General features: G+C 37.8%; 1 protein-coding gene across 1 annotated transcript in view; it reads right to left on the minus strand.

Moving 5' to 3' along the window:
* Positions 1–17,853, minus strand: part of LOC129276945 (urease subunit alpha-like) — a 34,909-nt gene extending 17,056 nt beyond the window's left edge. The window contains exons 1-13 of the mRNA XM_064109359.1: positions 17,764–17,853; positions 14,374–14,532; positions 13,377–13,443; positions 11,947–12,143; positions 11,257–11,469; positions 9,954–10,033; positions 9,055–9,160; positions 7,468–7,554; positions 6,396–6,503; positions 5,271–5,396; positions 3,864–4,080; positions 2,286–2,390; positions 1,467–1,542 (exon numbers count right to left, since the gene is read on the minus strand). Of these exons, the coding sequence (XP_063965429.1) occupies positions 1,467–1,542; positions 2,286–2,390; positions 3,864–4,080; positions 5,271–5,396; positions 6,396–6,503; positions 7,468–7,554; positions 9,055–9,160; positions 9,954–10,033; positions 11,257–11,469; positions 11,947–12,143; positions 13,377–13,443; positions 14,374–14,499 (1,508 nt within the window). The 5' untranslated portion in view covers positions 14,500–14,532; positions 17,764–17,853. The remainder of the gene's footprint in view (positions 1–1,466; positions 1,543–2,285; positions 2,391–3,863; positions 4,081–5,270; positions 5,397–6,395; positions 6,504–7,467; positions 7,555–9,054; positions 9,161–9,953; positions 10,034–11,256; positions 11,470–11,946; positions 12,144–13,376; positions 13,444–14,373; positions 14,533–17,763) is intronic.
* Between the last annotated feature and the right edge of the window lie 4,623 nt (positions 17,854–22,476).

Genomic DNA, 22,476 nt, shown 5'->3' on the forward strand with positions numbered 1-22,476 from the left:
TATGCAAATTGCAAAAACCAAGGGTCTTCGCCTGCAGACTAGCACAGCCCATAGCTAGTCACATAAATCGATTGACGGATAAATATACTTCTACTATCTAAGAAGGGCTTATATCAATCCAATGCCACCAAGTGTCTGGTTCATAAAAATTGTTCTAATAACAACTTTGCAAGAACAGTTTAAGGACGTTCCACAGTTAAAGTGAAATCCATGTCATTTACACTAAACTTTGTACATAGATACTTTAGAACCTTAATATTCGAAATATGCAAAAATTAACATAGGTCCATGTGCTTGATTTTTTGCTATAGAGCTTCAAAGTTCACCCAAATTGATATTCTTAAGAATTGCGCATTCAAAAGAATTTGGCATTTTTAGACCTCGCAAGAATACTGCAATGAACTTAAACCTCTATTACTCAGTCAAAATACATGAAAAAGTCATCAAATTTTGCAAGAGAGTTAATAATTGTATCGTTAGAATGAAGAATCTATTTATAGTGCTATTTGTTTGCAACTTTTAGTCTAACAGCACAGTCAGTTCTTAAAAATGGTGTAAAAGATAACAAAAACCCAATCTCAAAAATGTGAAATTTCAATAACAGACTACAAAAGTACAATAAATGCTGCACTTTATTCAAAATCCATGTCATTTTCACCAAAATTTGCAAAGTTGTAGAGGAAGCTATACCAAAGAGGTACAAACATTAAAAAATAGGGGTTCATGTGCTTGTTTTCAAACTATCAGCATTTTTATTAGAGCAAATGTGCTTTTTAAAACACCAAAAATGCGCCAAATGCTTTGTATCTATGTGAAGAAAAATCAAAACCACTCTACCATTTATTCAAACTCGGGGTCATATTCGGGATTCTTGGCAGTACTGCAGAGTAAAGTATTTTGAAATAGTAGAAATATTTTTTTAAATGATCCATGGAATAATTCCAGTTTTTTAGCTTCATAAAATAACGCATCGGATCTGCAGTTAGGGTGCAGATGATGAGAAAAATCAGCTCATACCCACAGCTAATTAATCACCTGTTCATCCATTGTGACGTCAGCGCGCAGTGTTAAATATGCGCAGATCATAATGCGCACAAACATAACTGTGGAACGTCCTTAAAGCTACTAAAATCATTCGTTTTGATTGTAAACTTGTTATAGAAAATATGCATTTGTTATTATAACAAGTCTTCATGCAGTAAAACAGGACCAAGCCTATGAATGGCCTCAAAGACCCTCTCACTCACCATGGATATTTTCTTGTGCCCTTTAATATATTTCCCATGTGTGCTGTAGTATAGAAATGTAGCTTGATAAAAGGTGGCCTTGCCCTAAACTATTCCAAGGTAAGGCTCAGGGAGGGATCAGGGAAGGTTTTACTGCTAAATTCTTCAGGTAACTCATGAGACAGTAAGGTTGGAGTGAGAGCCTCAATCACCCTTCCCAAAAAAATTTCTTGCACTTACCCGATAGCTCCTGCTTCGATCTGTTCTTCAAGCTCTCTACAAGTTTCTTGATCAGAATTGGAGGTATTCCCTTTCCCTGTAGTGACGATAAAAGAAATGTCCTTTCCCAAAAGATTCATGGATAACATAAGAATTGAATAAGGGTGTTTTAAACATTTCGGCAATGCATATGTGCATATTGTGATTTTTTGGGGAAAAAGAATCTTTTATTTTGTAGTATTACAAATTCAAAACACAGGATGACATATTACAAAAAAAAGGTACAGTTGGAAACATGTAAATGATGATGGTGAGAAAGCAATTTCAAAAACAGTTCATATATCTAGATCAACTAGATACAGGTAACAAATCGAAATTGACAGGTTTATAGAAATTTATGGTTAATATCCAATGGAATCTGTACCCTCTTTACTGTGGTTTACAGTCTAGAAACCCATCCACTACAAAATTGTAAGCCTAATATAGGGTTCTTTCACTTTCTGAGCAAAATAAAATTGAAGGACTTTTCCAGGCTTTTCTAGGAATGATTTTAAAAACAAGAAAATGTAACAACCCCCCCCCCCCCCTACACCATGGTTTTTGTTCAGAATATAAACTTATTAAATCAGGGATAACTTTTGAGAGCACAGCTTGATATTCCATTTTTTTTTTGGGGGGGGGGGGGCAGGGGTTAATTCAAGAAATGTTCAGACCTGGAAAATAAAATGCAAACTTCCAAGTTCCAGGACTTGTAAGGACCAGGAGATACATGTCTCTTGTCTTGTCTATGTGAAAGGGGCTATAATTTCATAATAGGGGGAGAATCAAAAGAAATCATACCGGTGAAGCCAAAATTGAGAGGGAATGCATCGGTGCTCTGGATCATATTTTTGATGTGATTTGGACCAGGGGTGCAGGTTGTCGCACAGGTACCCGTGGCTGGTCCTAGATCAAACAAAAAACAAGAAACAAAATAATTTAATAATCACATATTTGTACATGATGGCAGTAAAGAAGGAAATTAACATGATTATAAACCACTAATCTTGGTCAAATTATACTGAATACCTGCACCCGCCAATGAATGATGTAAAAATGTACATGTACCAAAATATTTCATCCTCCCCCAACCCCCCCCCTTTCTAACTCAATCTCCTTCTGTCCTCCTCTTCTCTTATAATACTTCATTTTTTTATTCCCTCCTTTGTCCTTCTCTTCTTTTATAATAATTCATATTTTTATCCTTAATCTTCTTTTTATTTTCCTCATTTTCCGCTCCCTCTTCCTCGTCATGCTCCCTCTTCCTTGTCATCCTCCTTCTCATTCATCTATTAAACCTCACCATGCACCCTTTTCCTCCTCATTCTCTTCTTCTTCCCCTCTCTTTCTCTCCCTCCCTCCCCTCACCCACTTCTTCCTTCTCCTCTTCTACCCCCTTCATCTTTTTGTCTCTCTCTCCTCCATCTCTTCTTCACCCTCCTCTTCCTTCTCATCCTCTCCCTCTCCATCTCTTCCTCTTTTTCTTACTTCCCCTTTCCTCTCCAACCCCCTCCTCCCCTTCCCCTCCCTCTCTCCCTTATCCTCTCCTTCCTCCTCCTCATCTTCCTCCCTATAATACTTCTTCATCTTTTTATCCTTCCTCTTCTCTTTATTTTTCTCCTCCTTTGTTCTTCTCTTTATCTATAATAATTCATATTTTTATCCTTAATCTTCTCTTTATTTTCCTCCTCATTTTCCGCTCTCTCTTCCTTGCCATCCTCTCTCTCATTCATCTATTAAACCTCACCACCCTTTTCCTTCTCATCCTCTTCTCCTTTCCCTCTCTTTCTCTCCCTCCTCCACTTTCCTCTTCTTTCTCTCCCTCCCCTCACCCACTTCTTCCTTCCTTTTCTCCTCATCTTCCTCCTCCTTCATCTTTTTTGTCTCTCTCCTCCTATTCTTTCTTGTTCTCTCCCTCTCTTACATCCCCTTTCCTCTCCAACCCCCTCCTCCCCTTCCCCTCCCTCTCTCCCTTATCCTCTCCTTCCTCCTCATCTTCCTCCCTATAATACTTCTTCATATGTTTATCCTTCCACTTCTCTTTATTTTTATCCTCCTTTGTCCTTCTCTTCGTCTATATTAATTCATATTTTTATCCTTAATCTTCTCTTTATTTTCCTCCTCCTTTTCCACTCTTTCTTCCTCGTCATCCTCCTTCTCATTCATCTATTAAACCTCAACACCCCTTTCCTCCTTCTCTTCTTCCTCCTTCATCCTTTTGTCTCTCTCTCCTCCATCTCTTCTTTCACCCTCCTCTTCCTTCTCATCCTCTCCCTCTCCATCTCTTCCTCTTTTTCTTACTTCCCCTTTCCTCTCCAACCCCCTCCTCCCCTTCCCCTCCCTTATCCTCTCCTTCCTCTTCTCATCTTCCTCCCTTACCTGTCCCGCCTCCAAACATGGTGGTCAACCCAGAAGCGATAGCTTCTCTTGCCAGTTGAGGGCAGACAAAATGAATATGAGCGTCCAACCCTCCAGCGGTCAGGATCTTTCCTTCTCCAGCAATGGCTTCCGTTTCCACGCCAACCGCCATTCCTTCTGTCACTCCGTCCATAACATCAGGGTTTCCTGCCTTCCCGATCCCAACTATCATCCCATCCTGCAATAAACAGGAAACAATTAAACATTCCTTATCAAGCATTATATGACACCTAGATAGATCCTTGGCATTTGATTGGTTGTTTGATATCGATCATTCGGACCATTTTACAATGACGTCATCAACCGTGCAATTTAGGATCCATTCATCGTGCAATTTTGGATCCATACGATTTTGTCCATTGCACGCGACACAGGCATTGTACGCGAAATAGGAAAAACCGAGCTCGCACTGCATGATCATATTTTGCATCGAAACTGACAAATTTCCTATGAAAAATAATCTAGTTTTAAGTGTCATATAAACCAAATAATAAATGTTCCTTCATTCGTGCAATGGACAGGATACTTCATTCGGTGAAAGATGAAATGAATGATCCATTCAACTCGGCTACGCCTCGTTGAATGGATCTTTTCATCTTTCACCTCATGAAGTATTCTGTCCATTGCACTCATAAACATTCATTATTTGTTTACTGATTTCTGAACGAGTGCATGCATTTCTATTCAACACCTCTACATGTATATAGCCCTGGGGCCGTTTGCACGAAAGGGACTTTGCAAGAACCATTTTCGTGTCGCCCATTTATTATGATGCGCCATTGGAAGTGCATTTTCAATAAACTACCTGCAAACTTATCGTATTTGTCTGTTGAAATAAACAAAATCATTGTTTATAAAATTATGTGATACTGTATCTCATGAAATTGTATGAAAATTTAGTTTCAAGCTAGCTAACAAATTTTATTTGGTTATCATAAATTTCTGAAATATTCCACATACATCGCATCATGAAACGTGGGCAACAAGAAAGACCCTTTCGTACAATCTGCCCCTGGTTATTTTGTATAGACTAGGAAGACAAGGGGGGAGAGAGGGGAGGGAGTTATTCAGCTATTAATGTGCAATATCATAATTATCTATAACCCTGAAACCCAAGAGAGTAGGACAAAAGGGTAAACAAAGATGGAAAATAGGGACAAATGGGTAGACAAAAGTTGAAAATACATGTATGTACAATTCATAGTTTTTTAAATCATGTGTAGTACAGACAGACATTCATAAAATTGGGAACATAGTCTTATCATAAAGTGGCTCTCTCTTTCAACTTCCCCTAACAAAAAGGAACGCTAGGCAGGTAGTATGCTATAAACTTGCAAAGCAAAGATATCTCCGAGCAATCCTTCCTACCTTAATGCCAACGTCTGCCTTGACGATACCTGTCACTGCGTCAACAATGAGGGCGTTTGTGATGACTGTATCTAAGGTGTCCTTGGATGCAAGAAGAGCAGCTTGACCCATTCCTTCACGCAATACCTAAAACACATAAACCAAGGCAGTATATTAATCCATGCATGACATATTACAACTTGAATATAAAGAGCAAAACAGGCTAGGGTTTCTTGATTTTTTTAAATCAAAGTATGTCAATAATATATTTTGTCATCTTATACCGTAAGTTCAAATATTAGATAAAAATAATTGTAATATTTATTAATGTAAAATCGCCAAGAAAATTGAGTAATTTACTCTAAATCAATCTAATATTTGTTATTACAATTTATTTATTCATTAGATTAGCTTAATTTGAATGTGAAATTCATAGAGAATTCAATGTTATACAATTTATGAAATCTAACGTTTATTATGTGCGCAAAATAAGAGGGGGGGTCATATATACTGTATGCATTCCTAAATAATGTCTTATTGCCCTTTGTCATTTGTGGAAAATCATATTTTTCAAAAAAATCTGCAAGTAAGCAAAATCTACCATCTCATTAAATATAAACTTACAGATTATCTTAATTCAAATATTAATGTATGATAATGTATTGTGAATGCAGAAATAGAAATAAAACAAACAAACAAAATGTCAATCTACATATTTTGCATGTTAATATTTTCCTCTTTTGATAGGTCTTTCATTTCCAAGACAATTACTTTGTTATCTGGCATTGATAGTGCATTCAAGTTAATTTTGCTTTACACTATCAAATGCTTATCTTTTACAGGTATTTTCTTTTAAAGACAAAATTAAATATACCCAAGTGCAACTTACGATGCTTCACACATTAATTCAATTCTAGAGAGCATAATGCTTAAAGTTGTGCCTGGACCTCAAAGATACCACAATGGTAACTTTGCCATTATGTCAACTACAACATGGCTAAACAGCCACAAGGTTTCTATTATAGTAACCACGAAGGCAAACTTACAATAGCTGAGTGACAGAGTTACCATAGTTGACATTCGTTCTTCCTAAAAGAGGCCCTGTTCAGACAAATAACCGTCTTTCACTTTTCATTGATATCTTACCTTGCCACCGCCAAACTTGCATTCATCTCCGTACTTTTGCTGGCCGTTAATCACGGAGATCAAATCATGTTCTACTTCGATCACAAGCGATGTATCTCCGAGCCTCACCTGCATAAATCAGAATAACTACAGAAATACATTTGGTAGCACTATGAAACACATAAGCCGGTATTCTAACCTCGGGTATAGTTCAAACTCTTGTCTTAGAATGCAGTAACTATGGATAACCATATGAGGCACAGATCTTTGCCCGTAGAGTGTCAATTCGTCAGAGTACAACTAATGCCCAATCCATTCATAACTGTCTGGGAATGGTAGCTGTCATCACCATTCAAGCATGAGGAAAGAATACAGTAAACACAAGAAGCATACAGTGTAAACACAATTTTGACTTTTTTGGCTTTCCATACTTTTAGCAGAGTGGGCCCATGGTCTACGTGAAACTGGGCTTCAGAATAAGAGATAATGCATGTATGCACTTCACTTACAACCCTTACTTTCGAGTATAACATGATATTCCAATAGGAAACAAATGTGGGTCATGTTACACAAGGATTTGCAGTCAATTTCAAAGATCGTTAACTAGAAGGCCATATATACGTATCAGGTTACACTTCGTAATTCCGAAGGTTCTTTATTCCGAAGGTTCGTAATTCCGAAACACGTAAATTACCTATACCCCGATGTTCGTTAATCCGAAAACGTAAAAGGGTTCGTTAATCCGAACATTTGTGGCGTTATTCCGAAGGTTCGATAATCCGAAAACGAAATAAGGTTCGATGTTCTGAAGGTTCGTTAGTCCGAAAACTAAATAAGGTTTGTTAATCATTACGTTTTCGGACTATCGAACCTTCGGAATTACGAACCTCATTTCGTTTTCGGATGAACGAACCTTCGGAATTTCGAACCTCATTTCGTTTTCGGACTTACGAACATTCGGAATTACGAACCTTCAGAATAACGAACCTTCGGAATATCCGAACCTTCGGAATAACGAAGCTTTGGAATTACGAATGTATGCGTACGTATCAGATAGGTTTTCATACTGGGAGAGGTATGAGGTAAAACTAACCTTGTCTCCAACTGTTGGTCCATATGTATGAATGTAGTTCATCCGTGGCATCAAGCATCTGAAGTCTGAGACAGTCTCTGCAACCGCCTGCAAGCGTACAAGGTACACAGAAATTACAGTTATTGCTTCAAAAGGAAAATTGTAAGCCCCACCATGAATGAAAGGCTCAGAAAACAATAATTTCAAATGCATTCTGCTGTCACGTCAGGTGAAGCAAAGCTTTTAATGATTTATCCTGAAAATGAAAACTACAAAATATTTTTCAAATGTAAAACTTCAATGTAAACATGAATGAAGTTTTCCACAGTCTACATATATGTTGTATTCAATTGTTAAAGTTCCATTCCTTATACTTAAGATATGCTCATCTGTCATGAGGGCGAAATTTCCTGTTGCTCTAATGTATTTGCTGCTGACAGGAGGCGCGATAGCTAAGACGGTAGAGCTGGGGTTTCCCATTCCGATGACCCGGGTTCAATTCCCAATTGGTGCACTAGTGCCATTTGGTAAGGCATTTAAATCCTCATTACCAGGTCCCTCGGAGAAGACCTTAAGCTGTCGGTCCTCCGGTTGCTTGCTTACAAGCGTTCATGCTTTCTTAGCAATCAGGTAAAAAAAAATCACTACCAAACATTACCATGCCCCTCATTATTATTCAATATCTATGAATACTAATCATACAATATGTGTCTGTCTAAAATAAATTCAGGTTCCTTAAGACCAACAGTTTAGACCGCACCTTTTGTCATTAATTCCACTATTAAAGCAACTCTCACAGAAGCATTCCCACATTTCTAGTTGTGATGTGTATGATGGAACGGGAGTATTACACAAGAAAAGAGGCCAAGTTGGAAACCTCAACGACTTAGTAATAAACAATATATAGCATTCAAAGTATGCTTGTAAGTTACATGTACCTATTGAGAGGCACAAAAGGATCATGTATTTGGGACCATTTGAAGTATGACACAATGCTTGATGAAAGTACATTCCACAGGTAAATTGCCACTTCGTCTACTGCTAACTCGTCTTCTACCCACATGGTCTACCTTTATTTAGTCTAATGTCACTCCGTCCCATCAACATTTCGTCGAATAACCATTTGGTCCAATCATCGCTTCGTCTAATCATCAGTTCATCTATGACCATTTCTTCGCATAACCAGTTGGTCTAATATCCATTTTATTTTCATTCATTTCGCCCAATCAACACTTATTCCAATTAGACCAAATGGTATACGGACTAAATGGCTATTAGACCAACTGGTTATTAGACAAAATGGTGAGTGGACGCAATGGCAATTAGACCATGTGGATAGTGGACGAACGGATGGTAGACCAAATGATAGTAGACGAATTGGCTGTAGACCAAATGAAAATAAACCATTCCACAGAGCAGGAGCACCAACAGCAAAAGCCTTTTCACCAAATGAGCTATTCACTCGACCACTAGCAACCAGTGAAATCTTTTAAAACTGGTGTTATGCATACCGGTATGTGTATATTTGGGAGTTTTTCTAAGAATTCGGGTAGTGGATTGACTCGAAACAGATCTGAAGCATCTACACTTCCAGATACTACATCTTACTTGTGACTGGTTTCCGAAGGATTGCTGGACGATCTTATCTCTCAGCGAGCTCTCCGAGGCTCCTGTGACAGGTCCGTCTACCAATCCATTGCCACCACGGATCACTCTAAAAAAAATAATAATCGCAGCATAAAAATAGCATGAAGAGCTACGGGATAGAGCGCATCCTCTTAGCATGATTTGACCAATGTTGTGATGCCTTTTATACAGTACTCAACTGGACATTTAAGTGCGACTCTAAGTCATACTAAACTCTTGATCTTTGACCTCACCATCGTCATCACCACAAATGTGGTTATTACCCCAGGATCATTTGGAACGAGTATGAACACAATTGATGCACAAATAAAGAAATGAGAGCAAGCTATACAAAAACTTTAACATTTTTGTAACAGACCAACAAACTAACAAGAAAATTGATTACTACATGTAGGTCTCTGCCAAGCTTTTGTTCAGGTGAGACAAAACGTAAAAAGATCATGATCTCGGTGCCCTCCACAAGATTTATTTTAATTTATTATCTACACAAACCGAAGGCATTTTGTTTCAACCTGCTACTACTCAAACCATCGCTACTCAAGCCATATTCAGCTCATCTCATCTGGTTTACAGTCCTTTTCAGGACTTCACTCACTTTCAAGAAAAGAATATACTTCTAATTTTCTCTTTTCATCCTGTCTCATCTTTCCATTTCAATCTTTCTGCCTGTATTTCCTTCCCTTCTACATATTACACATGGTTAACCGTAAACCTTCTCCACGTTATAAACTCCACCATGCAAACCTACAAAGATCATCCGGCATTTTGTTTGCAGGCAGTCCTTCCTGTTATCATCCCCTTTTCTCTCTGTGTCAATCTCTATGCACAAGGTACACCGTAGCATCGATGTGTATACTAACCTCTTTCCAGCAATATCAACGAGATTGACCTCTCGTGTCTCTCCAGGGCTGAAGCGTACCGCTGTACCTGACGGAATGTTCTGAATAACACAAAAAAGGAGATAAAAAGGGAAAATATCATACAATTTTACAATTATGATAAATATTAATTGAAATTACAAAAGGGGAATATAATCGGCATACATAAATTGATGAGTGGTAACTGTTTGGGCTTTTGGGGGACTGTTTCACCATCATGGTAACTTTACTGTTATGGTAATTACCATGGGAAGTTTGATTCTGATTGGCTCCTGAGCCCCGATTTTACGGTAGTTACAAGTCAAGAATGAAAAAGGTCCTTCATGAAACAGGCCCTCATATGGTCTCATCCTAAAACATTTACCAGACTCTATTGGTCTAATTTTTCATCACTTTGTTTACTTTTAGTTTGGCTATACCCAATTCCGTCTAATATCTTCTTGGTTGAACACCATTATCTGTACGGTTAGATAAACTGTTCATGAATCAAATTATCAGTTGACCAAAAATAAAATAATTAGAAGGAGTGGATATTCTGTGCATTTGACTTTATAGACTAAGTAGGTAACAGAGCAAATGAAGTGAAGACTAACCGACAACTGAATCAAATTGATGCATGATTTAGATCAAATGGGTTCTGCCCATGTGGTATTAGACTATCAGACAGGTAGACCAACTGCTTGTATACCAAGTGAATACTATACAGATATTGCCCACCCAGAGGTTGAATATAATATTCTATTTTCCAAAGATATTTTATATTTTGCCCAAGAGGAAAACACAGTTTCAGATGGGAGTTAAAATGTTATTTTTTAAACAGCACTTGAGGGTGTATGTGCCAAGCACGATGCACCTACACCACATGCTTTTGCAAAATATTGTGAATATCTAAGATGCCTACATCATCCTTATCACAAATTAAAAAGTGTGCATTATTTGTTTTATAAAACAGGTCGCCAGTATGAATTTATAGTCAAAAGATGGAGAGTCCACATTTGCTTTCTATCAAGACATTACAGGTGTATCTAGTGATGTGTGCCTAAAATAAATAAAGCATATTGCTGTCCTTGCCATCAGCCTTTTCTCTGGAAGAACATATATTTCAGATGGTGTCTTGAAATTGACGAGCTATGGGTAAAACGATGCACCCAAAATGCAGCATGCTGCACACAAATATGTACGACTGCAATGTTGCGTAAAAATTAAAGCATAAACGTGACTTCCGCACGCACTCACTATTGGCTTCATCCTTATCCGTTATATAAAAACCGTTACATGCACTTACCAATCGCATACCAAGAGAGGCCCAACGGTCAAAGGTTAAATACTTGTTCGCTTCGATGAAATGATAATGGCTGCCAATCTGAATGGGGCGATCACAGGTGGAGGTGACGTTCAGTTTCTTAATTGGTCTACCGGTGTTGAGGGCGATAGGTTCGTCCGATGCTCCAAAGTATTCCCCTGGGTGGACGGCTAGGGGTGCATCGGCTGGACCATTCTACAGGAGAATTAGGGGATCATCATTTGAAATCGTCCGAGGGTAATAGGGCACATAAGCATGGTTAATTTGCAACATTTATAAAGCACTTAATACAATGTTTCAAAGAGCTTCATACTCCTTGCCATACGATGCGAGTGCTATGGTGGGATTATAATCTAATTAGAGATTTATAGGGGTCATAAAGTTATATATATTACCAGTACATATTAATACTCCAATCAAATGAATTAATTCAAAAGGGGCTCAAGCTGGTTGCAACTACAAGTTCAGAGGCTTGTTGCCATTCAATATCAAACTTCAAGATGATTAATCAAGTTATGACCTAGAGAACTGAGTCCTATTTCAAAAGACTTGTTATACTGAACAACTTTACCATCAGCCAATCATATTGAATGATTTCAGTAGATTTTTATACACTGTTAGTGCAATTTTTTTGGCAACAAGGTTTAGGAAACAAGGCCCTAGTCCATTTACCTGTAAGAGTTGAGGCTGATCAAAGACGGACAGATCGGGAACTGGCAAAAAACTACCATAGAGGGCGAGCTTCAGGTCCCCATTCTCTCTGGCGATAGGTTGGTGGATGGTTACGAGCTTGGTGCCGTCAGGGAAGGTGGCTTCGATCTGGACTTCAGGGATCATCTCAGAAACTCCAGGCAATACCTGACGCAGACCTATATGTAACGATAACAATCATTACAAAAGGATCATTAAAAAAACTCCAGGCAACACCTTATGCAAACCTTGAAACAAAAATCATTCACATTTCCACATCTCAATGTAATGAAAATCAATTAGAGTAACTGGTTCTAGAAGTACAGGGTTTGAGCAAATGAGATTTTGATAATTTTCAAGCATTTTTTGTATACGTTGAGTGAGGAACTATCGCTACAAACACATGGGGCTTGAGAATTAAAAAAATTTATATATTCCTCTGCCTATTAAACTCTTAACATGCCATACACACTACTAACCCAACGCCACAGTGCTAATCCGATGCTAATCCCCTGTGCCAGCCACAAAACCCCCCTGTGCCACATTGATTTTGGGATCGCGAGTCGTATTCACTCCTTTCAATAGTCATGATTACAATTGCTTGTAACTCTCTAACGATTAGTTTATCCACAAAATATTGTGTGGTAAAGTTGGAGGAAATTTCATACTCCTTATAATGGTGTCCTCATTATAATAATAATAATAATAATTATAACATTTGTAGGGCGCTTAATACAGGTGTTTCTAAGCGCTCAGTTTTCTGCCTATCAACTAAATTACCGGGAAAAAAAAAAAAAAAAAAAAAAAAAAAATTATATGGATTGGTTATTATCTTTACCGCTATTAAAAATATGAGTTGTATCAAGTAGTTCCATTTTGTGGAGTGTTTTGTATGGATCAATAAACCTAGGTCTCTTCTCTCTCGGAGGCGGAGCCATATCTTTAAAAAATGTAGAAATACTCAAAAAAGTCTAATGTAAACCGCGTGAGTAAGTTGATCTGTCAGAAAGCAGAGTTTGCACTGCACACAATAGTGCTAATTACGGCGTGCATGCGATGCGCAATACAATGCAAAACGGCGTAACAATGATTGTAATTCCGAATGTGCGCAGTCATGCACAAAGCAGGCGAGGGTAGGAAACAATGCAAGCACTAAGCAATCAATAGTAGGCGTGCAAGCACGAGTGTGGCATGTTATAGTAGGATACGTAGCGTGCACGAAGCACTCAATGAGTTAATAAAACATCAACAAATGGGGTTAGTTCAGTGTCTGGTTCGATAGAGCAGATCCTAAAGCTATTACACTGAACCAATAGAGTGATTTTCTCATTGTAAGTGCTAAAATAAAATGAATAAATTAATTAATAAAGTTTAAAACCGTCTCAAGTAGCAATCTCATAGAATTTACCTACCCAATAACTGTCTTCCAATGTTCATCAATTCAGAAACCAGTTTTCCATCTCTTACATACTCCTGCATCTATGAGAACGAAATGTAATCCGACATACATGTATTAATAACAGTATAATAGGGTATTTATAATTATATTGCGCATATATGTATCCACCATGTTAGGTGCTCAAGGCACTCCTATTAATACCGAATCTCCTGAGTTTGTAGGCTGGTGATTCCGGTATTCACAAATTTGTTAGGGAATTTCTTCTCACCCCCCCAAAAAAAATAAAAAAATGACTGAAGAGGCCTGGAAAACTAAAAAGAGTACCTCTGATTATGATACGGTCTAATACATACATGCTCTAGCAAATTTTGGCTGAACTACAATATTACTGTTGAATACAATGTACTTATATTTTAATGTGCTTGTGTATTAAAGTCATTATACGTACTTCCAGTGGAGAATGATTTCTAACCATTTATGTTTAAACTGACAATAAGACCCTGTTCTAATCTACTTTCTTATAACCAGTTTAACGTGTAATGGGAACGCTTGAAGTGCATTTGATATTAAATGGTATTCCAAAACAGCTTGGAAATCCACCTCGCTATGTAGTTTTCAGGACCACTTTTATCTCATTAAACTGTTTTAAGCATAGATGAGGACACAACCTGTCTTCGCAAAGCGATTTACTGCCCGGAAGTACGATAAGACATACTCGGTACATACGATGTATAGGATTGTGATCATGCCTAAGCTGTGGTTTCAAATGTTGCCCAAAACATGTGACCCCACTGAGAGCATTCCCATAGCAACCAGACCATTTAAAGTGAAGTGGCCCTGGAAACCAGTTCAGGAGATGGTGATGAGAACACTAGCAAAGCCACCTTCTAAACTGGTTTCCAAAACAGGTTCATGGGAAACCAGCTCAAGAAAGAAGAAGAGAATGGGGTATTAGGGTCTAATTCATTTTATACTTGACTTAAATAAATAATTATAAATTTAGTCCCTACCTGAGATGCGATGAGAGCTATAGCTTCCGGGTGATTGAGCTTCACACCTCGTGCAAGTCTTCTCTGAGCGAGGGTGCCCGCTTGATGAACCAAGAGGCTCTCTTGTTCTCTCGGACTCAGCCGCATCCTGGATTATACCAAAGCCCACTCAATGTAAATCTAAGGATAGAGATCCGGAGAAAATATCAATGGGTTAGCCAATAGAGAAATTATGGCTATCAAGCTATCTATGATTGCATGCCATGAGCTTGCCATTCAAATAAAAAAAACTATGTATATATATATAGACACAGAGTGGGGCCAAGGCCTTAAACTTTCTTCTCATTTGCATAATTTTCGGATATTGTGTGCTCACTGAAGCATTAGAAATCGGGATTTTTACAAAAATGAAATCAAATGAACTATGCAAAGAGGTTTGTGACAGATATCCATAGTTAGCAATTGCATTTTTTCCAATAACGTAAAAAAGAGCTAATCACATTCCAAATGTTCATTCAAGTGTGAATGTTTAATTAAATGCATGAATCATTGAAGCATGTGAATTGGTTAATGAACATAACAAAAAAAGTTGAGAAAAGATAATTTCAGTTATCAAAATGAAACAATACTCGCCTATATTTTTTTGCTTTCATTAAATGTTCATTGATCCGTGAAACGATGAATATTGTTGAAGATACTCTTCCCAAAAGTTACTGGATGTTTGTTTAAGGGGGGACTTACCTTTTTGTCCTGTATATTTGGAGAAATTCCCCCAAATATTTAGAAATAGGGAATTTATCTTAATTTCATACCTTAGTTATTTCCAGGTTAATCTGTTGTCGGTACTTTCTTTATCAATCTGTCGTCTGTAGTATGCGCGGAGGATCAAATTATGCGGCGATGACATTTTGCACTGCATTGCACTAGTATTCAACCTAGTGATGATAGATAGCGAATCTCAAAATGGTATAGATTGCTCAACTTGATCTACATGTATGTCAGTCTCTGGCTTTGACTAATTCCCTGTTAGGTCTCATCTCAAATAGTCTAGTCCAAAGTCAGATGGGACAAGGGCAGATTGAGCTTGAGAGACAGGGCCATCTTTCTTCGCTAGGTTGAATACTAGTGTTGGTAGGTTGAATACTAGTGCAAAAAGCCATCGCCACACTATTCCATTGCACATATGTACAGTCGACAGATTGATAAAAACAATACAGTACTGGCAACAGACAACCCTGAGTTTCCTCTTGGAAATGAGATTGGTCTGAAATTGAGGTAGATACCCTATTTATATATTTTTTTTTTTTGAGGAAGTTCTCCAAACGGGTTGAATACTGTACCCAACCCCAGGGAGCTCCGGACTGCTTTGCGGGCCGGAGCCCAGGACTCGTCTGTGTAATACGAGGCAGACATATACTCTCCAAAATGGGGAAGAATGGGGTAGTAATAGCACTCCAAATAAAAAGAGAAAAAATAAATTATGCACGACTTATCTCGATTATATGAATGAAGGTCTATCGGGACACAGAATCCTGACATTGAGGCACAGACTGGACCCTCAAAAAAAGGAAAAGTTAGACCTCTGATCGCGTTTGTTCTCAGCCAATTTGTTTTCAAATTTGACAGAAGGAGAACAAACAAGACAGAAGTTCACAGAACTTTTTTTCTCCTTTTTTTGAGGGTCCAGTTTGTGCATTGAGGCTCGATGTCAGGATTCTGTGTCCCGATAGACCTTCATCCATATAATCGACTAAATCGAGGTAAGTGCATAATTTATTTTTTCTCCTTTTATTTCATGTATTTGGAGTGCTATTGCGACCCCATTCTACCCCATTTTGGAGAGTATATGTCTGCCTCGTATTACACGGACGAGTCCTGGGCTCCGGCCCGCGAAGAGGGCCGGAGCTCCCTGCCCCTGCCCTGGCTGGGTTATTTTCTAAAAATAAATACTATAGTACCTCGAGCGAAATTCGTGCAGGCTCCACTCCACTTCACTACCGCTACACTACGCTCCACCTACCCGAACTTCGAGACCATGAACTCGATCAGATATTCCCAATACGGCCAATATGGGAGACTCTCTCCAATTGGCAATAGGGGAGACAATCTCCCACATTGGAGACTTGCTATGCAAAACGACAAACAACACCAACAAAAGCATGATTTTTTCCACCCAAAATTTTGTGTCACTGAGGTCAGAAGCCCATTTGTTTTGTGTGTGATTGACAACAAAAATCCTTATCAAAACAAAAGTAGACGGTGAAATTTTAAAGTAGACGGTGAAAAGAGGTAATATTTTATGAGGAATCTGCTTATCACATTTTTATTTGCCGCCAAGGTAATCCTTTTGCAGCAAATGTAAACAAAGGAAATTGGTCTCCAAAACTGGAGACTGTCTCTGAAATTGGATACCCAAATTCTTTACAAAAGTCTCTGATATTGGAGATAATCTCCCACATTGGAGACAGTCTCCAATATTGGCGGTGCGCCTCTACTGATATGGATGAAGTGAAGGTCTAACGAGTGGCAGTTTCCTGACATCGAGGCACAGACTGGAACCTCAAAAAACGAAGTTTTCTCCTTCTACCCCAGTCTCGATCGGCCATTTTTGTTATGAATACATAACAAAATGGCCGATCGAGACTGGGGTAGAAGTAGACCAAAAGCTTCGGTCTCTGTTATGTGGGTTGTTCAGCTGAACTCCGTTGGCTTCACTCACCAAATACAGAGACCAAAGTTCTAGCGCGATCTGTACAGGGGACTCAATGCAATGGCCATATGTTTATGTGTATTAAGTTCGGATAAAACAGGGCAGTGAAGTTGCGTGACAGCCGAGGTAAGTCACTGTTTTTGTTCCTTTTAACTTGATTTTCCCCGTTTTTTGGCAATTAATGCCAAGACTCAGAGGGAATATTATTAATTTGCATTTGGGTCGCGTTAACTTTCAAAAGTTTGATTCATTAAAGACAAAAATTGAAGAGCCCCGACGGGGGGATTTTGCATTGACATTGTAAGTCCCCTGGCCCTAATGGTGGCTGCACGATAGCGAGCCGTCTGTGTATGAGGAGAAATTTAAAAAATAAAAAAATGTTAAAAAACTCCTCGAAACAAACGGCTGCCAGCTGTGACTAGGGACTTACATGTAGGAAGTTAGGACTTAAATGTCTTAATAGGAGAAATTTTCGTTTTTTGATAATTTGAGAAATTGAGGTTTCACTCAGTCTGTGCCTCGATCAGGCTCGATGTCATTGTCAGGAAACTGCCACTCGTTAGACCTTAATCCATATAAAATTATAATCGTGGTAAGTTAGGCAGGACAACAAGAATTTCAAAATGTGTTTGTTGTCGAGAGAATGATATCAAAATATTCCTTAATATCTAATTTATCATGTGAAACCACTTAAAACTTACGTAAAATTCATTTAAACTGTAAAAAAAAGCAAATTCATAGCACCAACATGGTCCGAAAAAGCCATAGACATCGCGGTACCTTTTTAATACACTGTACGTACTATCGATAGTTAAAACGATCACGATGTGCTCGCTAAATGCGCGCGCCCATCGGCGTCTGCTAGCCGTCATCTGCTGTGACTCTCCAATAGCCCCGCATGTGCAATTTTTTGTAAGATCGTCCCATATGCTGTTTTTCATGTTAGTACATACATGCGTGCACGTTATTTGCGGACGCAGATCATGTACGCATCTCCGTCGTCTGCTACGGCTCTCTTTATCAGTCCCAAGTGTGAAATATGTGTACATGGTGTATGTTCATTTGGTCTACATGCAGTTTGCCCACTTGTCATTTAGTCTAATGCCAAATGGGCTAAACCCATTTGGTCTACTGAATTGCCATTTGGTCTACACTACATTTGGTCTAATTCTCATTTAGCGAAATGTCCAGTTGGTCTAATTTCAGCATAACCTAGGCCTACATAATTACAATTTTTTTACTTTGTCAAATACCGGTACATAGAATTGGCTTTATATCATGCAGTTCCAGTGTGAAATATGTATGTATTCGTTTGGTCTACATGCAGTTTGCCCACTTCTCATTTAGTCTAATGCCAAATGGGCTAAACCCATTTGGTCTACACTTGGTCTAATCCTCATTTTGCGAAATGTCCAGTTGGTCTAATTTCAGCATGACCTACTTAATTATATTTTTTTTACTTATATATATTTTTTTAGTCTTTATACCAAATGGGCTTGACCATTTGGTCTATAAATTTTTTTTAATTGCCATTTGGTCTACACTTTGTGTAATTTACATTTGGTCTACACTACACTTGATCTAATTTTGAGTCCAGTCCAGGGTCTAATTTCAACATGACCTACATCATTATGATTTTATACTTTGTGAATTTTTTTTTTCTTGATATAATTTCATTTCACCTTATAGTCTTAGCATTGGTTTCAAATAAATAATACTTGAACAGTGGCAAAGTCATGATAATGGAGCCAAAAGTTTTGAAAGGTCCATATATGGTGTATCAGGTAAAGTTATAAAGTTGTAAGCAGGAGAAGCAAACAACAAAAAATGTTGAAGCGGGGGGGGGGGGGGGGGCGGTGTTCATTAATTTCCTTTTATTTTCCAATGCCAGATCAATCTTTGTTTTTGCTTGTCATTTTTTTTTAATGATATGTTCTGTTCACTCTACAATTTTTACTAATGATCTTTTTTTTTGGGCTTATCATTTTTTTCAGACACATTCGCACCCGAACCGACTCTACAATTAAGGGAAGAGAAGGAATTATTGAACCTCTTGAGAGAATATACTGGTCAAGGGCTGTAATAGTATACAGGGGCACTTCCTGAGAGAAAGTTAATTTTATTTTAATTATGTGTTTTCAGGATATCTAATAGTACTATTGAAATGGCGGTGAAAATTATTGCCCCTGCTGATGAGATTTTTCAGCTGCACCCCTCCTTTATTTTAGTGAATAAGGTGTGGCACTGCCCTATATGATTCATTTTGAATTTTAATGGGCTCCAAAATGCAGTAATTTATAAATTATAGCATAATCTTATTTCGATAAAGCCTTTGACATAAACAAAGCATATTTAAAACAGATTTAGTTATTGCATATCAGAATGTTATGTTTGCCTGATGTTTTCTCAATAACTCTAAGCTGTTATTAATGAATTCTTTCTAGAAACAAAAATAAGCAATTTATTCAAACATGTCAGTTTCATTTTGTAGACATATGCATTGAATTTACCAATTCAGTACAAGGTACGTATGCCATCTTTCACAAATGTTGATTTTTATCACTGGTGGATCTGGGGGAGGGCACATCTGGCTCACCCCCCCCCCCCCCTTAGAGAGCCTCAGTCGAGATTTGTAATGAAAATATGCCATTTTCACCAAAGTATGCCCCCCCCCCCCCCCGGAAAGCAAGGCCCTTTTTTTGCTTGACAAATTTTCATCATGAAAATGTGCCCCCCCCCCCAGGATAAATCCTGGATCCACCCCTGGTTTTTATTAAGTTTACATGTATTTTCATTTTGAAAAAAAAGGTTTCCTAGAGATTTATAAACAGCATGATTTACACTGAGCGTGTCATACACTTCTGTGCAGAAGAATATTATCTTGAGAAATTTGGTTATTAAATTATGGAAAATATCTTTTGCAAATGAAATTACTTGATTGCAATTATTTCTTACATTGTATTGTCATTTTACTTGATAGAAATTCATTATTTTTTATAACCATGACAGTGTTCTAATTTCATATTTGCTAAATTGTAATAATTCTTTTGATCTTCCTTCATCTGAAGTCATGAAAGTATGAATTCTAGTCATCTGCTTCAAAGTCTGCCCAATACAATGGTTACAAAGGGCCTAAGCATCACTTGTCATTTTTTAATAAGTAGTTAAGTCAGTAGTCAAGTAAGGGGTCAGACAGTTTGGCTGTATTATATTTGTTTAATTATCTTACTAGTGTCAATTTACTAAACTTTTGCTGTTTGTGATTGAACCCCCAAATTGCTCGATAGTACCATTATGTTGGACAGACGTTAATATTGACTAGAGGACTATTATTACTTTCCAAACCAACCTGAAGATAATATGATACTTCACGTAGTACAGGGGTATATTGTCTCCCTTCCATTGTTGTGATGTATGGGCTGGGTAATATCATCTAACTTGTCCTGGAATAATCATTCTCTGCAACAAGTTCCACTTCAGCGACTCTCAGTTGAACATCATCATTCCTGGCATTGGCGGCGGAAGCCAAAAATTTTAGGGGGGAACCGCCAAAACTTTTTGACAAAAAAAAAAAAAAAATAGTGACCAAAAATCTTAGGGGGGGGGGGGGGACACACAGGAAACAAAAGTGAAAATTGACAAGCCAAAAAAAAAAAAAAAAAAAAAGGTTATCAACAAAAAATTTAGGGGGGGGGGGGGTCGTCCCCTCCCCACCTAAAATTTAGGGGGATACGTCCCCCCCCCCCACTTCCACCGCCTATGATTCCAGGTGCTTGGAGATCTTCGAAAGGCATGCTATAACATCCACTTAAGTTCCAGTTCCTTTCATGTTTTTTCCTCATCTTAGTGAGCATCTCCAAGTGTTCATATTTTTAGTGTCCTTTTTTAGATTTACCAAACTCAGTTTTATTACCTGATAAATGAAATTACAAAATTCTATCCCAAAAATTGAACACTTTGATCAAGTTTGGTTACTTAAACTTAATGTTAGATAAACTGAAAATATGTAATAAAAGGCAAAATAATAATAATGATGAAAAAAATTTCAGCTGCACCCCTCCTTTATTTTAGTGAATAAGGTGTGGCACTGCCCTATATGATTCATTTTGAATTTTAATGGGCTCCAAAATGCAGTAATTTATAAATTATAGCATAATCTTATTTCGATAAAGCCTTTGACATAAACAAAGCATATTAAAAACAGATTTAGTTATTGCATATCAGAATGTTATGTTTGCCTGATGTTTTCTCAATAACTCTAAGCTGTTATTAATGAATTCTTTCTAGAAACAAAAATAAGCAATTTATTCAAACATGTCAGTTTCATTTTGTAGACATATGCATTGAATTTACCAATTCAGTACAAGGTACGTATGCCATCTTTCACAAATGTTGATTTTTATCACTGGTGGATCTGGGGGAGGGCACATCTGGCTCACCCCCCCCCCTTAGAGAGCCTCAGTCGAGATTTGTAATGAAAATATGCCATTTTCACCAAAGTATGCCCCCCCCCCCCCCCGGAAAGCAAGGCCCTTTTTTTGCTTGACAAATTTTCATCATGAAAATGTGCCCCCCCCCCCCCAGGATAAATCCTGGATCCACCCCTGGTTTTTATTAAGTTTACATGTATTTTCATTTTGAAAAAAAAGGTTTCCTAGAGATTTATAAACAGCATGATTTACACTGAGCGTGTCATACACTTCTGTGCAGAAGAATATTATCTTGAGAAATTTGGTTATTAAATTATGGAAAATATCTTTTGCAAATGAAATTACTTGATTGCAATTATTTCTTACATTGTATTGTCATTTTACTTGATAGAAATTCATTATTTTTTATAACCATGACAGTGTTCTAATTTCATATTTGCTAAATTGTAATAATTCTTTTGATCTTCCTTCATCTGAAGTCATGAAAGTATGAATTCTAGTCATCTGCTTCAAAGTCTGCCCAATACAATGGTTACAAAGGGCCTAAGCATCACTTGTCATTTTTTAATAAGTAGTTAAGTCAGTAGTCAAGTAAGGGGTCAGACAGTTTGGCTGTATTATATTTGTTTAATTATCTTACTAGTGTCAATTTACTAAACTTTTGCTGTTTGTGATTGAACCCCCAAATTGCTCGATAGTACCATTATGTTGGACAGACGTTAATATTGACTAGAGGACTATTATTACTTTCCAAACCAACCTGAAGATAATATGATAATTCACGTAGTACAGGGGTATATTGTCTCCCTTCCATTGTTGTGATGTATGGGCTGGGTAATATCATCTAACTTGTCCTGGAATAATCATTCTCTGCAACAAGTTCCACTTCAGCGACTCTCAGTTGAACATCATCATTCCTGGCATTGGCGGCGGAAGCCAAAAATTTTAGGGGGGAACCGCCAAAACTTTTTGACAAAAAAAAAA

Source organism: Lytechinus pictus, chromosome 14 (assembly GCF_037042905.1).
Source record: "Lytechinus pictus isolate F3 Inbred chromosome 14, Lp3.0, whole genome shotgun sequence".
NCBI lineage: Eukaryota > Metazoa > Echinodermata > Echinoidea > Temnopleuroida > Toxopneustidae > Lytechinus > Lytechinus pictus.